At 33.9% G+C, this 17,710-nt stretch overlaps 2 protein-coding genes across 2 annotated transcripts; one reads left to right on the top strand and one right to left on the bottom strand.

The window, feature by feature from the left end:
* Positions 1-849: 849 nt before the first annotated feature.
* On the top strand, positions 850-3,874 carry LOC141711989 (pentatricopeptide repeat-containing protein At1g18485). The gene has a single exon (XM_074514733.1). It carries the CDS (start codon positions 921-923, stop codon positions 3,531-3,533), a length of 2,613 nt encoding a protein of 870 aa, XP_074370834.1. The 5' UTR covers positions 850-920; the 3' UTR covers positions 3,534-3,874.
* Positions 3,875-4,215: 341 nt separating this feature from the next.
* On the bottom strand, positions 4,216-5,988 carry LOC141711988 (uncharacterized). The gene has a single exon (XM_074514732.1). The coding sequence runs from the start codon at positions 5,875-5,877 to the stop codon at positions 4,477-4,479; it is 1,401 nt and encodes a 466-aa protein (XP_074370833.1). The 5' UTR covers positions 5,878-5,988; the 3' UTR covers positions 4,216-4,476.
* Between the last annotated feature and the right edge of the window lie 11,722 nt (positions 5,989-17,710).

Raw genomic sequence — 17,710 nt, 5'->3', positions numbered from 1 at the left:
ATTTACAAGATCTGATCTTGGGCTGCAGTTAAGTGTGTCTACTGCATGTAGAAAAGAGTGTTTCTAATTCTCTCAACTTTTTTACCCCTTTTTTTATAATAGGTTCTGAGGTTCCTCAATCTTTACATTTATCTTTCCCTCGAAGAATTACATCATTTCTGAAATAAGTATTTACAACATGCGTCATGGAATAAAGCCGTAAGAAGAAATTCCGAACAGATACCTTGGGCAGTTGATACGATGGACTTATGGCTGAGATGCATTTTGTGAAAGGAACATAGGGAGCACAATTACGAGGATAATATACATTACTAATGTAGCTGACGAAAAGAGTCTGACATACAATTTCTTTTCTTTTGCAGCACATATACACCAGACGAATTTATAGCTCTCTAAGAACCCATTTAATAAAATCCCACATTATCACAAACACCAACAAGTATTTTGTAATTATATAATTTCAGAATGCTATCTGAATTAAATAATTTTTGTAATTATTAATTAATTTTAATTTTTTGTTAGCCTAATGTTTAATAGAATATTAATTTATATTTTAATTAATACTACTTACTTGAAAATTTATAAATAGTTCAACTCAATTCAGAACAAATGCAAGTATTTTACAAGCCAAAGTTGGGTTGCACATAAATAAATTCTACTCGTTTCCATGTCTTTCTGATTTTGCAATAACTAACTATTGAGAAAAACAACACATATTTAAAAAAAAAATGTTTGACAAGGAATTTATCACTTGTAATTTAGTAGAAGTCGATTTTTATTTAATAAAATAAAATAAAAATAATAATAAAAAATCATACAGTGAATTATAGCCACTGACAGAACATTATGTTGATATCTTTGGACATGCCCCCAGCAGGTTCTGTTTTTCCTGTTAATTCAGTCCCCGGAACTTCACCACCATGTCTGCGGTGGCACCACCACTTTCATTACTCCACCACCACCTCCAAGTCGAAAAACCGAAAAACTGCAAAAGTACCTCACCTCATTTAACTCCACAAAATTCTCATTTCTCTTTACCTCATCAAGTAAACAGTTTATGTCAATCCAATGACTTGGACAAGGCCTTGAAACTACTACAACTAGAAGCCAAGAATGTAGAGCGCAGTTCGACTCACATGGTTGCTGCAATGGGGTTATTGTTACAAGCTAGTGGCAATAAAAAAGAGATTGAAACTGGCAGAAAAGTGCATGAGTTGGTTTGTGCTTCAATTAGGTATAACGATGATTTTTTTCTTAATACAAGTGTTATTACAATGTACTCCAATTGCGGGTTTCCTTTAGATTCTCGTGTCGTTTTTGATCAGTTAAGTGTTAAGGATTTGTGTTTGTGGAATGCACTTGTTAGTGGCTATGTTAGAAATGGGCTTTGGTTTGATGCAGTGTTAGTTTTTTGCGAGATGTTGAGTGCGTGTGAATGTAAGCCTGATAATTTTACTTTCCCTTGTGTGATTAAGGCTTGTGGGGAGATTATGGACTTGAGATTGATGCAGGGTGTACATGGGTTAGGATTGAAGATGGGATTAACTCGTGATGTTTTTGTGTGTAATGCGTTGGTTTCTAGTTATGGTAAATTTGGGTTGGTTGCGGATGCTGCCAGGGTATTTGAAAATAATGCCAAGAAAAATTTGGTTTCCTGGAATTCGATGATTTCTGTATTTTTGAAGAATGGGTTTTATGAGCGTAGTTTAGATTTGTTTAGAAGAATGTTAACTAGTGAAGAAGGTATAGTACCTGATGTTGCTACTTTGGTGAGTCTGTTGCCAGTTTGTGCTGCAGAAGGAAATATTGAGATGGGGAGGATGATTCATTGTATAGCGGTGAAGATGGAGTTGAGCAAGGAGGTAAAGGTAAATAATGCTTTAGTGGATATGTATGCAAAATGTGGGTATGTGACTGAAGCTCAGGTGATTTTTGACAAGAATGATAGCAGAAACACAGTTTCTTGGAATTCCTTAATTGCAGCTTATTCTCGAGGTGGAGATGTTTGTCAAACGTTTAAGATTTTGCAAAAAATGCAAGTTGCCAGTCCCTGGGGTGCTGCTGATGAGGTTACCATATTGAATGTGTTGCCAGTTTGTTCACAAAGTTCAGAGCTATCGAGTGTAAGGGTACTTCATGCCTATTCACTTAGACATGGATTTCAATATAATGAGCTAGTATGCAACGCGTTTATTACAGCCTATGCAAAGTGTGGGTCATCTACATTTGCTCAGAATGTCTTTAGTTGTATTGAGAACAGAACCGTGACTTCTTGGAATGCTCTTCTTGGTGGTTATGCACAAAATGGAGATCCCTCCAAGGCTATTGATATTTACCTTCACATGAGTTCTTTTAACTTGAATCCTGACTGGTTTAGCATTTCTAGCTTACTTCTGGCGTGTGCTGAGCTTAAGTCTCTTCGGTATGGTAAAGAAGTTCATGTATTTCTTCTAAAAAACGGTTTAGTTTCCGACTCACATATCTGTGTATCATTGATTTCACTTTACAATCGTTGTGGAAGACCATTATGTGCAAAGTTTTTGTTTGGGGGGATGGAAGATAGAAGTTTAGTATCCTGGAATGCGATGATTAGCGGTTACTCACAGAATAGACTGCCTAATGAAGCAATAAATCTATTTCGGGAGTTGGTGTATGCCGGAATCCAACCTCATGAAATTGCAATAACTAGTGTTCTAGGGGCTTGTTCACAGCTATCAGCTTTAAGGCTTGGCAAAGAAACTCACTGTTTTGCTCTCAAGTCTTGCCTGATGGACGATATGTATGTTGGTAGTTGTATAATAGATATGTATTCACATAGTGGCTCAATAAAACAATCGCAAAGGGTATTTGAACATCTAAAGAAGAGAGATGTTGCATCGTGGACATGTTTAATATCTGGATATGGAATTCATGGACGTGGTAAAGAGGCGCTAAATCTTTTTCGTGAAATGCAAATGTTAGGCTTCAAGCCAGACGCATTCACTTATATTGGTGTTTTGATGGCATGTAACCATATGGGGCTGATTGAAGAAGGTATGAAGTGTTTAAATGAGATGCAGGTTTTGCATGGAGTGGAGCCAAAATTGGAGCATTATGCTTGTGTGATTGACATGCTGGGTCGAGCTGGTCGATTTACTGATGCTATAAAGCTAATACAAGATATGCATGTGGAACCTGATGCTGCAATTTGGAACTCATTGCTCAGCTCATGTAGATTTAGAGGTGAACTGCATTTAGGAAAGCAATTTGGTGACAAGTTGTTACAACTGGAACCCAACAAACCAGAAAATTATATTTTACTCTCAAACTTGTTTGCTGGATTTGGGAAGTGGGACGATGTGAGAAGAATTAGGCTAAAGATGAAAAAACTGGGACTTGAAAAGGAAGACGCAGGCTCTAGCTGGATTGAAGTTGAAGGCAAAACTTACAACTTCGTAGCTGGTGATAAAACGTTCCTGGTGGAGTCCAAACAAATCCAACAAATGTGGACAAGTCTAAATGTTCGGATTAATGAAATTGGTTATGTCGCCTGATGCGCGAGCTCAGTACTTCATAAATTAAGTGAAGATATGATATATATTTTGGAGGGATCCCAGTGAGAAACTAACAATTTTATAAGCCTGTTCATAAACAGCGAAAGGATTAACATACTAACAATCAATGTTTGCAAGAATATGCGCCATTTGTCAAGATTGTCATAATTTAGCCAAACTGGTGTCAAGACATTGTGAAGAACAACAAATTTAACATTTCAGATCTAGCTTTTGGTATTATTGTACTATAAATTATGATCCCCTTGTAAAATTTCCTAATTATTTTCTTGGCCTTTCAAACATTGCTCCAAACAAGTTGTGATGCCAAAGATTGTTCCGAACTTAAAATCATGTCAACTATCTATCAGCGAACAACTATATCCCAAACCAAGCACTACTTGATTCACTAACACAATCATTTTTTGGGCATGTACATTTTTTTGAACCCTTACCACTATCTCATCGCGCTCTGGACATACATTTTATTTTTTTTAAAAAAAATCATTGGTATGTTCAAGGTGCCCCTAGGGTGGACTTTGTTTATATACAATTCTTATCTTTGACCGAGCAACAAAGGAAGTTGTAAGCTAGACAGGGCTTCAACAATTGTTTCATACTACTAAGATCTTCCGCCCGGTAACACTAACATAAACATATTCTAAAGCAGATAAGCATGATCAACTTCTTCAAATTTCAAATTTATTTATACACAGAATTCAAAATTAAGCTAGCTAAAAAACATTAATCTATACCATTTCATCATATTGCATACAAAATCATTTAGAATGTCACCACAAAAACTCACCGAAACAAATATACTCACTCTTACCTAAAATATAGTCTAGGCATCTGATTAAACTTCAAAAACCATATCAAGACCCTGCAATTTTCTTACAATTGGTTGGAAAATGAAGTCATTGCACTTGCGCATCTCTAAGGTTCCTCATTGCACTTGCCCATCTCTAAGGTTCCTCTTCCTACGCTCATAATCAAGATCATCTGTTGGCAACTCATAGCGACAAACAGGACAGGTATTCCTGATGCCCAGCCAAGGCACAATGCAGTCACCATGGTAACGATGTGAACAAGGTAGCTGCTTTGCCTTTTCCCCAACATTCATCCCATCCTTACAAACAGCACAAAGTGCATTATCATTCTCAACATCTCCTTCCGTTATAAGTACCAAATCAAGATTTTCAACAACATTCTTAGAAGCCGGTGGTCTCCCTATTATCGCATTTTCATTCTCACCAAACTGAGCAAACAAAGTCTCGTACTCTGCCGTCATGTACTCATCATGATCAACATAACCACCATCTGCTTCATCGGGTTCAAACTCATGAATATTCCCCCCAAAATTATTCACATTCAACAAAACCTCCCACTCCAAATTCACCCTTGGCCGGTGTCTCTCTCCATCACCCATCCCTTCTGATTCTCTCAACCGCAAAACAGATGGATCATCATCCCCCTCAGCTTCAAAAAACATATTCATAACCTCTCGTTCGTCTACTCTATCATCAACTTCCTCCCACTCAAAATCGCCATTCCCATTCCCCTCATTATTCACATCGACTTCATCTTCCAACTGTAACGATTCCAAACAAATCCCAAGACCATACCCATCATCCTCCTCCCCATCACCAAACCCAAATTCACCATCCACCACATTTCTCCCCTCACCCGAATCCACCTCAATTTCGACATCCCTCAACCCCTCCATGAAAAAACCACCCTGAACCAAATCTGACGATTCACCCGAATCAGACATACTCCCAGACCCTCTAACAGACTCAAAAAACTCATCACCACAATCAGCACAAATAAACCCAGAATAATCATCATCATCATCGACATCAACATTACGAGAATCAATCGAAAACCCCAACCCAAAATCCAACCCTAAATCTAGCTCCAAATTATCCATACCCATATCATCATTTCCTCCAATAACCCCAAAACCCGAATCTAAACCCGGATCCAAACCCGACTCCTCAACCCGTTCATCAAACAACCCCATAACAAAATTCACCTGATTCTCTCTATCAAACATATCAAAACTCCCATCCGGTTCCGGGTCGGATCCAACACTAAAGACCCGAGATCGAGATCGCCCACCATTCTGATTAGAAACACTCGATGAACGCAATTCATGGATCGTAAACTCGAGATCCGATGAAAAGATATCAAATTCATCACCATTTTGAGACCAAAACGGCGGCGATTCGAGAGTTTCGATTGCGTCGCCGATGAACACATCGTCGCCGCCACGGTCTCCGATGTTAATGTCTATAACGACGTCGTCTTCGTCATCTTGGAGTTGGAGATACGAACTTTCAGACATTGGTTGAAGCAAATTGTGCAAGAATTGAAAATCTAGGGTTTGTGTTTTGGGCGTTCTGATTACTTTATATCTGAGGGTTGGGAATATATAGCGCTTTTACAGTTCACAAACTTATATCTTGTTATTCTACTCCACACTTTTAATATGATTAATAAATTACGCGTTTTTATGTTTGTTTGGTTTTTTACTTAAAATTTTATTTTATCACATAATATCATTTCTTTTTTGAAAATTTATCAAAAATATTCATGTTTTTTAAAATTATTTAAAAAAAATCTATATCAATATTCAATATAATTTAAATGCATACTAGTGAAAAGTAAGAAACTTTTACATGAAAAAGGATATTAAAGTAAAATACTAATTTAAATATAACCGAGATGATTTACCCGTATGTGACTCGCGAGTAATGCAGTACCCATTACATTTTCACACACACATACCTTAATTAGTCAAGATTCTATTCCTCTAATCAATTGATCAGCTATGTATGGAAACTTTACCACACTGATTATGCAAAAAAATCAATTCAGTTTAATTCACTCCTTACTCCTCTCAATTACATTGATTTTCAAATTTCAGATTTTGGTTTTATTCTACCAATATCCTAATATCTCCAAACTTCAAAGTCTGGGAAATTGTAAAATCATGGATACTGAAGAAGCATCGCCGTCGCGGTCTGAATCCGATATAGGTTTGTTACCCGACTCTCTTAATAGCTTGAATTACACTATCTTATAAGATTTTATTAGTCTGTACTGAGATCCAAACTATTTTTGTAGGTCGTAAAAGATGTTCGATTGACATGAACACTGCATCATCAAATGGTATATGTTGTAACTTATATTCATGTGTTTTACATTTACTTTCCATTTATTCCAAGGTTAATCAATTATTGATTTTTCCTGACTCACAGTTGTAAAACGTCAAGGACAAGTTACGGCTCTTGATACTTTTTTGCAAAATAGGATGATGAAAGTGAAGGGGGATGGTGAGTAAAATTCCTATGTTGCTCCCGGTCACTACTAATAGTAGTTGTAGCTATTATTAGTCAAAATAAACCTTGATAAACTGTGATGTCAATAGATTGTTTAACAATGGTTTGTTAGATCAATTGTATCCTGCATATTTATAATTCAGTAATATTTTATAGTTTGCTTTATTTCAGAACGTGTTCCCTTAAGTGACAACACAAACAAACAGCAAAGTCCTCAGAATAATCTCAATATAAACAACATTACGCAGGATGCCATCACTATTAATTCTACAGGTTTACACTTTTAAACCAGTCATTTTATTTTGGTATTGCCTGTAATCTTTCTTCAAGTATGTTTATAAATGTTGACGTTTTGTTATGTTTAATTCATTAAAAATCAGGTAGTGTGTTGATGACTAACAGTCTGAGCCGTACCATGGAAAGCAAATATTTTAACAATGTGAAGACAACTATGATTGGTGATTCAATAGTTAAGCGGCGATGTCGAGGACCGTCAATTAATATTGTACTCAATAACAACAAGGAAAATTTGATGCCAACACAAGGAAGTTTACTTAATTTCAACAACAGTACTAGGGTAGACCATGTTAGGCGTCGAGGTCGTGGTCCGAGTATTAACACCATACTCCAGAAGAATAAAGTTAACTTGATATCGACAAAAGGAAGTTTAATGACTTCCGATTTTAGTCTGGTGCAAAATGTCTCTGTTGTCGCAAGTAATGGTCAGTACTATTATTATTTGTATTTATTATATTAATTCTAAACTCTTCTATAATGTGATGTCAATAGATTGTAAACATATTTTTTGCTAGATCAATTGTACCCTCCGTATTTTTAATTTAATAATTATTTTTAGTTTCTTTTGTTTCAGAACGTATCCCTCCAAGTGACAATATAAACATATACTAGAGTCCTCAGAATGTAAATACCAACAACAGCGCTAGGGAAGACCAAGTAAAGCGTCGAAATCGTGGACCGAGTATTAACACCATACTCCAGAAGAATAAAGGTAACTTGACACCGACACGAGAAAGTTTAATGAATTCCAACTTCAAAGCTAAACAATTCAGCTTTACACGGAGTCATGCGTCATCATGTATTTCTAATAGTAAGTTTGCATACCACTTTTTCCGTCAAAATTTCAGGATAACTATTGTTTGTACCACCTTAAATGATCGGTTAAAGAAATGATCTGTTTCTTTTACTTAGTCATATTGTTTCTTGTCGCTCTGTACATATACTTTTGCTACAGATTTTTTGCTAACAACTGTATGGCCCACTAATCCAGACTCAAGTAGCTTATTTCTGAATTCTTGAAAACTAATATAAAGAATATAACTACAAATTAACAATAACTTGGTATACAATAAAAGAACTAGCAGAATAAAATATAAGGGCTATTATTTGGACCACTTTAAAACACGACCAATCGAGAGCAAAGCTTACTTACAACCTGCTATACTATAAAAAAGCATAATACACGTCTAAAAAATATAGTATACTGAGAAGATTAAATATATTGTGCACAAGTGAAGCACGCTATAATTGATTATATAGTGTAGAGTCGGCCAACAAATATAAATGAGTGGTTAAAGAAATGACCTGTTTTTTCACGAGGAATCGCGAATAAGTATGTAAGGACAAACCCTATAAACAAACTGGTTGTTTTCATACCACCGTTTCAAATTAAATCTAGGATAAACTATCTCTAACCTTGCTCACATTGATTCTAATTCATCCCATTCACATCTCAGGTTTTACAACAGCTCCAAATCAGACTTCTAAATCCAATTTTGAAAGTAGCGCATCCAGAACATCTACTTGCCGGTTTGCGGGTAATCCAATAATTTTTCTTATGAAAACCTGATATCAGTTTCATACTTGCACTACTAATTTCATTATATCTATTTTTTTAAAAAGTAAGCAGCCTATCACAAATGAGAATTCCATACATTTGGATGATCATTCCCATAGGAATAAAACTTGCAGACTTGATGGGCCAAAAAGAATTCACAAGCAAGGTATGATTTAAATTTTGGGAAATTGTTCAATTGTTCAAAAATAGGGTGTATGCATTTATCATTAAATCACAGTGTGCTGGCAAAAAATTAGGTTGATATTTTGATACAATGTGCCATAAAACACAATCATGCCATTAATATTTTAACTGGGAGTGTATTACTAACTATTTTCAAAATGTTAATGAATGGTAAAAAAGGAAAACAACCTATCAGAAATGAATATTCCATATTATCATATGAAGGTGCCCGTGAAAATAAAAGTGGCAGACTTGATGGACCAGAAAGTCTTCATACGCACAGTATGATTCACTGAATTTTTTATAGATTCTTGGGTTAACACGCTTTTGATAATTATACCACTTTGTGTGCACACTGTTATCACATTGTTATTGTGTGCTGATAGGTACCAGAGGTCGTAAATCCAGTGTAATCTCCCCATTCGTACAATCAACAATCAAGGAATCAGGTTATTAAAATGTTATATATCTGCCAAAAATATTTTAAATAGCAAAATTATATCACATATACAATGATGTATAAATGTTTGATTACATGCTTTCATCAGATTCCATGCAGAATAACATAGATCATTACCATAATGGTTCAACTTCTGAAGGACGAAATTTGTTTTACACTTTTAATGAAGCTGCTGAACAGCTCCAGTATGAAGAAGAATATTTTAAAGAAAGTATGTTAATAATTTTAAATGCTCTGTTAGTTATGTGAAATTTAATACCATTATTATGTTGGATATTGTGTGCTGGCATAATGATTTGTACTGTATATTTTATTGTTAAGGTTGTATGGATTTGCCACAAGAAACAAATGTTGATACTTGGGAAGGCTATTTAAATCTAGGAGGTCCTGATGCACAATGTTCTCTTTGTGGTGCAGTTATGTGGGATCATGAGCGCAATAATAAGTCTAATAAAAATGCACCAGCAACGTTCTCTCTATGTTGCAAAAATGGACAAGTTGAACTTCCTAAAGAGAAGCAACCTCCAGAACCTTTTGCATCTCTTCTCACTTCAAATCATTTTCGACATAATATTAGGGTGTATAATGCTATGTTTGCAATGTGTTCCAGCAGAGGAAGAATTGACCATAAGATAAACAAAGGCAGAGCACCATATTATTTTAAAGTTGGAGGACAGAATTTATATTTTATCGAAAGTCTATTGCCAGAAGAGGGTGAAAATCCAAAGTTTTGTCGACTGTACATTTATGACACCGATAATGAGCTTTCTAATAGGCTGAATGCAATAAGTTCGATTCGAGATCAGGTCGACCAAAATATTGTTGAAGCTTTGATGCAGATGTTTCATGAACATAACAAAGTAGTGGAGCAGTTTCTCACTGCATGTGAATGTTTTAAAAATGATACGCTGGATGAATATAGGTTGGTTTTAATATCTTAAGAGGCAGCTAATGGGTGTCCCAACATTATTGGTCCATCTAATGAGGTAGGTGGATTGATAGTACAAAAAAATCCAGACACACCAGGTTTTAGGGATACAATAGTTCATTCAAGACAACATGGTTTGAAGCGAGTCTAGGAGACCGATCTCTTCTTTATGAAACTACAATACCCTGTCCTCTTCCCCCATGGAGATGATGGTTTTCATACCAAAATCCCACTAAAGAAGGTCAACAATAAGAAAAACCCCATGGTGGAAGATGAAACTGAAGAAGACGAAATAAAAAATAGGGAACATGTTTCGATGAAAGAATATTATTGTTATAAACTAATGATACGTCCTACAGAAGGTAAACTCCAAGTCTTATATTAAGAATGTGTTCAGTCTACATAATTCGAGTTTAGCCATTCAGTAGAAACTGTTTTTTATCTTAATTAATATGTTATGTAAACGTTATTTTTTAGGTCTGACTCCTCATCTAGGAGGAAGGCTGTGGCAACAATATATTTTTGATGCGTTTACAGCTGTTGAACAATACAGGCTAGATTGGATTAGTAGAAACCAAACTACAATTAGGTCTGACCTTTACACTTCAGTTCGTGATGCAGTTCAGAGAGGAGACAACGATCCAGATCACATTGCCAAATGCATAATTTTACCAGCTTCATTTACTGGATCTAAACGTTATATGTCTCAGTACTTTAAGGATTCCTTAGAATTATGTCGTGTTATTGGACACCCAACACTTTTTCTAACAATGACATGCAATTCCAAGTGGCCTGAAATTAAAGAAATGATGAAGCATTTTCCCGGCGTTGACGTTTGCGATGCCCTGACATTGTAACACGGGTATTTAAGCTAAAGCTACAACAACTGATTGATCTGATAAAGAAAAAGAATTATTTTAGCAAGTGCATAGGAAGTGAGTTAAATATATCATGCTTTTATTTTTTCTTACAATTTTTACAGTTGTTCTTAAAATAGTTCACAAAGTTGCTTCACTATAAAATTAAATTATATCATTATTGTAAAATATATAATGTTATTCTTTTTTTTTGCAATAGTCATGCACGTCATTGAGTTTCAGAAGAGATGTTTGCCACATTGTCATATGCTAATATGGCTGCATCCGGATGACAAACCAAAGAATTCAGATCAGATAGATACCATTGTGTCTGCCGAGATTCCTGACCAATATACTGATCCCGTAGGATATGCAGCTGTTAAGAAACACATGATACATGGTCCGTGTGGACAGGATTTTACATATTCTCCGTGTATGGTAAAGGGTAAATGCATGTGTTGTGCATATGTTGTGTACTTGATGATTTCATAATCAAAACATTTAAGTGGATTTCACTTAGTGAAATAATGTAGCACTCGACGGATAAGAATTATAGTCCCGACGGATAACTCATTATAGTCCCGACGGATAACTCATTATAGTCCCGACGGATGTTAACTCATTATCCATCGAGTGAGTAGTTTATGTAATAATAAGTCTATAGCACGGTTTTGTATACATCTTTGTATAAATTCCGTAGTAGCCTATAAGTCATGTTGACTTTAATTAGATATGCAGAATAGGTTGATTAATTGTATATAAATGATGTCTTATAATTCTGCATAAGTGAAATGAAGTCAAGTGCCAAAATAGCTACCGACGGATGATTAACAAAACCATCGACGGATGATCAAATGACTATCAACGGATGTTCAATATAGCGGTCGACGGATGATCAATGAAGTCATCAACGGATGTTCATAAAGTCGACGGATGATCATATATCCAACGGATGTTCATATAATCCAACGGATGATCATGTAAACAAACAGCAGTTGAACAGTGAAAGCTGAGCACAACCGTCGAGATGTATACAAATCTACTGTGGAAGCCCATTAACTGGGTAATAGAGGACGAAAAGCAGCAAAGCTTAAGACTGATAGTCTTTACATTTATTCAATCTTTTTGACTTTGTAATCTTGGTAATATATAAACCAAGAACGTAGCAAATAAAAGAAGTGTGATGAGACACACACAGAGAAATCTTTGTAAGCAGAATTATTAGCATTTCCCTGTATTCTCAGCAATTCAATTTGTAAGCAGCTGTGAGGAGTACTCAGGCAACTACGACCTATTAATTAATGGTCTGGGTAAAACCCAACCCGTATCGTAACCATCCAGTCCAAAACTTAGCATCCGGAATAATCGAAATGCTTTTGATGTATCCCAACACCAGGATATATCAGAGTATATGTAACAAGGGTAAAAATATTGGAATATAAATAGGGGATTCAATAAATTGAGAAAAATCAAGAATCGAAATGAAATAGAAACAAGAATTATCAAAGTGTAACTGATATGGAAAATGGGGTATAATTCACTATTCTGAATTTAGAATAGGGGAAAAACTTGCCTTGCGCATACTTAACCTGGTTCAACTAACCGCCTTCAGTCTCCTGCTTGATCGGCCTTGCTGATACTGAATCAATCATAGAAAGATAGTCGTTTAGATAACTTACTACATACGCGTATCTTGAATTGATACTACGCAACCCTATCAATCTACCCATGCGTTTCTATCTGACTCGCATATATACACATATAATTATATAGCACGTAAGGTTCATGTAATCACGTAAAGCATATAGCACATAAAGCACATAATTGATTTTGGACTCATATTTATTTTTAGAATCGATACTAGACTCATACCTGTATTAACTAACCCTATTTGATTTTATTATAATTTTTTTCGGAATTTATTTGACTCGATTCTACCCCTAATAGGGCTTATAAACAATTAACTATCACAAGACCACTCTCTTTTGGAAGAAATTATGGCTTACAATTATTTTTATTGGATTCGTTTCATTTTTCCGAGTATAGGGGTATTCGTTTCACTCAAATCGGACTAATGATTTAATTATTATGAATTAAACAAGATTTAATTAATTAATAATCAATTATAAATAATTAATTATAATTAATTAATTCTTAATTATATTTTTAAATAATTAATTAATAATTATTATATCTTAAAATAATTAATCCCTAATTATTAGGATTAATTACAATTTATTACGATTATTTACAAATTATTATCACTTACTCGATTCTATCGATTATTTATAGATAACCAATCGATACAATTAACTGATACGCTATTTATCGAATAAATAATTATTACTCGAATCATAATCTAACTCAACGAGCAACTACTCGTATAAATACGAGCTACTCGCGATCCTCGCATAACTATGGAACTATTATTATTATTATAATTAACACGATTAATTAATTAATTAATTATCAGTATTTAATTATTCAATACAAATAATCATTACGACACTCTTCGAATAAATTAGTTATCGCTCGAATACTAATTCCAACTTATCGAAACACTACTCGTATAAATACAAGTTACTCGCAATATTCAACTAATTAACGAATTATTATTCATATTATTCGATTACTTTTAATCCTTATTTATTAATTAATTACCTAATTATTAATTAATTACCTAATTATTAATTAATTAAATAACTAATAAATAATTAGATAAATAATTAAATAATTAATTAAATAACTAATTTCGAATTTCTAAATTAATAAAATAATTTAGAAATTATTAATAATAATTTTCAAAATTAAATCTAATTTTTATTAGATTTTTAGAATTATTAAAACCTGATTTTGATTTTTATAAAATAAAAGAAATTAATTAAAAAAACAGAAACAGAAAACAGAAACTGGGAATCGGGTTTTGAAGATCAAATCCAGGTCGAATTCCGGGTTGAAACCGGGTCGAACCCGGGTCCTCAAGAACAGCCAAGCTGCCCAGAAAACCCGACGCCGGTGGGCTATTTTCCGGCGACTCAATCGGGCTAATACGGCGATGCAACGACAAGATTAACTGTGGGTTTTCATTCCCCAGCCTTCCAGGAATACAACTCCACCATCCTCCTCCATCCTCGTTGCTTCCATCTTCTTCTCCGGCTAGAACCACCATGAATATCGGCGAGCTTCAATCCAGAATCCAGCGAAGTCGTTTTCGTTTAACCCGGAACCAAACAACGCAATTCTTATGCCAAACTAAAGCTACAAAGTTCTATAATCACTTCCTAACATCAAACACAAGCAAGAACATCTATAAATCTTTAAAAAATGAAATCAAAAATAGTAAAACTCAAGAACTCGACATATCGATTCAAGGGTCCTAAAATCGAGATAAAAATACCCAATTACTCCTGAGATTACAACAAAACTAACTGAATCAATCAAACAATCAAAGGATCCCTCAAACTCAGAAATCGAAATTCATGCCAAGAACACAAAAATCGATTTTAAGATTTAACAAACCTCGGTTGATGATATTAGTATCAATAGATTCGTCTCTTCACAAGGATTGTATCGGTTACTCGAGCTTTTTCAGTGGATTAGTAAATCTCTCAAAACCATTGATTGGTCTTCTCCCTCTTCCAAGAACACAAAAGTCACCAACACTTTCTAATTTTTATTAATCTGATTTTTAATAATTAATTAACTAAAAATTAATAATAATTCAGCTATTTATACTATGGAAAATAATACCCCTAAATAAAATTAAGGGTCTAATTACACATCTAATAAAAATATTTGGCCCCAATTTTTATAATTGTTGGGTATTAATAATGAATTTTTAAATATCCCATAAATACAAAATAAATGTCAAAAATTCCCAAAAATTATGAATATTACAAAAATGCAAAGAAAAATAATGTATGGTAATTTCATGATCATATAAAAATAAAAATGTGATTTTTGTGGGTTTTTGGTACCCGAAGGGTTCCGGAAAAGTCATTTTTCGCGAAAAAGGTAAATTTGTAAAACGTCTAGGGGTTCAGAATAGCGATATGGTATAGGTTGTTTTTGGAAAAATAGGACCAATAATTTTGTTTGAAAAACGGGCTTTTAAAACACTGTTTGAGCTGTACGTGTTTTGATATAAAATATATAACTTGCGATAAAACACTCAATAAATATCCAAAACACGCTCGGATCAAAACAGACAACACGTAACACATAGTAATTAGGGTTTAACGACTCAACACAGTTAATCACATAATCAAATTCCTTGGATTGTTGTTATTGCAAGTTACACGGCTTCTTATTTTAGAGGTCCTATTTTTTTAAAATAAAATTATCAATCTAATAAATGTTAGTGCAATTTCTTTTTACATATACAATTCTCATTATTTCTTATTATTCTAGGAAATTGCACCTTAAGCACCATAAAATCATCAAAGATATATATTAATCCTCCTCACGTTTTCGTCAACAGCCTAAGAGATAGGTAATACTGTATAAGTTTATATATATATATATATATATATATATATGAGATTTCTGGTAAATTAAGATTTAGATGATTAACAAAATATCAATTTTTCGTATTTTGACTTTTCAGGCTCCTGCTGCTTAACAAAAAGGACTTTGATGTGATGGTGTGCCATGGAAGTTTTAAATAGAACTTGCAGACTTGCAATATTTTAAATAATTTTGGTTTTGGATCAATAAGATTTAGAACACTACTTTATTCATGAGTTCATGTTATTTCTTTTAGTTTGGGAGGTTGAGTTTTCAGATTTGTGTTAAGTTTGATAATGTAGTTGTTTTGTTTGATTTCTCAATATTGATATATTTTGCAGTTTGTTTTACATTGACAAGTACTTGAACTCGTGCAAAGAAGCAGTTTGTTTACAATTACAGTTGCTTTAATTTTTTGGTTCTTCCATGCCATAATACTTTCAAATAATATTTGCGTATGAATTAGTCTAGATTACATAAGAAAGGAGTTCAACATAAATCAATACTCATAATTATACATTAGAATCCTAATGTAACACAATACTGTAATATATTTGCATACTCAATGCTTCCCAAGATTTGTTGTATAATAACAAAGTATATATATGCGGCAACAAGTTTTGTATCTCTTGCAAACTCTTTCGAGGCATTGTCCAAAAACACAACTCTCACGCATCCACTCCACCTCCACTTCCCAAATTATTTTAATTAATATGTGCCAAACTTTGCTACCATTCTTACATTAAAACATTTTTTCAAAATTTATGATTTTTTATTAAGTACAGATAGTATTAGCACGCGTAGCGCGTGCATAGGTCCCTAGTAATCTTAAAGGCTATTATTGCCCATATAGAATTTACACATAAATTTACCCATGACCCATGTGTTGGGTTCCGAAGGCATAAAACGCAGCGGATAAACGTAAATAAAATAAAAAATTTCGAAACTCAAAACAGGATCCATGTATAGTTATGGGCAGATTATGGAGATAACGAATCATACCTTTCAAGAGCTTAACTTTCACGAACTCAACGGAGATCCTAGCTATCACGCTTTGTGTCTACCTCTCGGAGAAACACCTCTATGATATCCACACGAGCACCTTCAAGAACGTCTCACGAACTTGACTGCAGAATGGATGTACTAGCCTCCTTCTTGACGATCTGAATTGCCTCTGCCTCTCTTTGCTGCTAGGGTTTTTTTTTTAAAACGTACAAGCCTCTTTAACCTATCATTATCTATTTATAATGGCTGATTAAAAAGGCCCATAATAGCAAAGCCCAACCCTAGTAGGTATTGGATTAAATAATAAAAACGAATTTCTATTATTTAATTAATAACTAAGTCATACTTAATTATTATGGGCAAAAACATTCCTTTTAATTCGAATTTATATTATCTCAATTAAGTCTTACTTAATTATAATAAAATTCAAATAATCATCAATTAATTTAAATCTATAATTTAAATTAACTATTCCATTAAGTGCTCTATTTGTGCGACCCTATAGGCTATTATTTAATTGACAATAATTTTATTCTCTAATAAAATTATAAACAATGAGCGGTATCTAGTAATACATCATTGTTACCCAATTAAACAATAATTAAATCGTGATTAGATAAAACCTTTCGTGATTAATATTTTTCGTGTAATATAATCCCTTTAACCATACATATTATAGATTAAACTCGAGGCATGTATTTAGTCATCCTCTTCAACATTTAATCCGGGTTTACTTGATCCATGAGTAGATTATCGAGACAAATCATTATTTGAGCATGGCCATGCTTTTATAATCTCACTCAATCAAGAGGCCAATAATATCTCTCCTAATTATAGGAGGGTTAAATCCTTTATCTATCATTCATATTTCTCATACGACTCATGATATACCCGATGTCCACTTTTATCATCACCCGATCAAAAGTAACTTTTAATGTAGTCAAAGTATATTAATCCTCATATAGAAATATAATGATTTCAAGTCAAAGGACCGTTACACCATTATCACTGTGAGTCTTTCTTATGACTTTATTAAACATGA

This window comes from Apium graveolens, chromosome 3, assembly GCF_009905375.1.
Source record: "Apium graveolens cultivar Ventura chromosome 3, ASM990537v1, whole genome shotgun sequence".
Classification (NCBI taxonomy): domain Eukaryota; kingdom Viridiplantae; phylum Streptophyta; class Magnoliopsida; order Apiales; family Apiaceae; genus Apium; species Apium graveolens.
Note: the sequence above shows the minus strand (reverse complement) of the source record. Positions and strands in the feature narration are given on the sequence as shown.

Coding starts and splice junctions, on each gene's coding strand:
- LOC141711989 (XM_074514733.1), top strand. CDS start 921: ATGTCTGCGGTGGCACCACCACTTTCATTACTCCACCACCACCTCCAA.
- LOC141711988 (XM_074514732.1), bottom strand. CDS start 5,877: ATGTCTGAAAGTTCGTATCTCCAACTCCAAGATGACGAAGACGACGTC.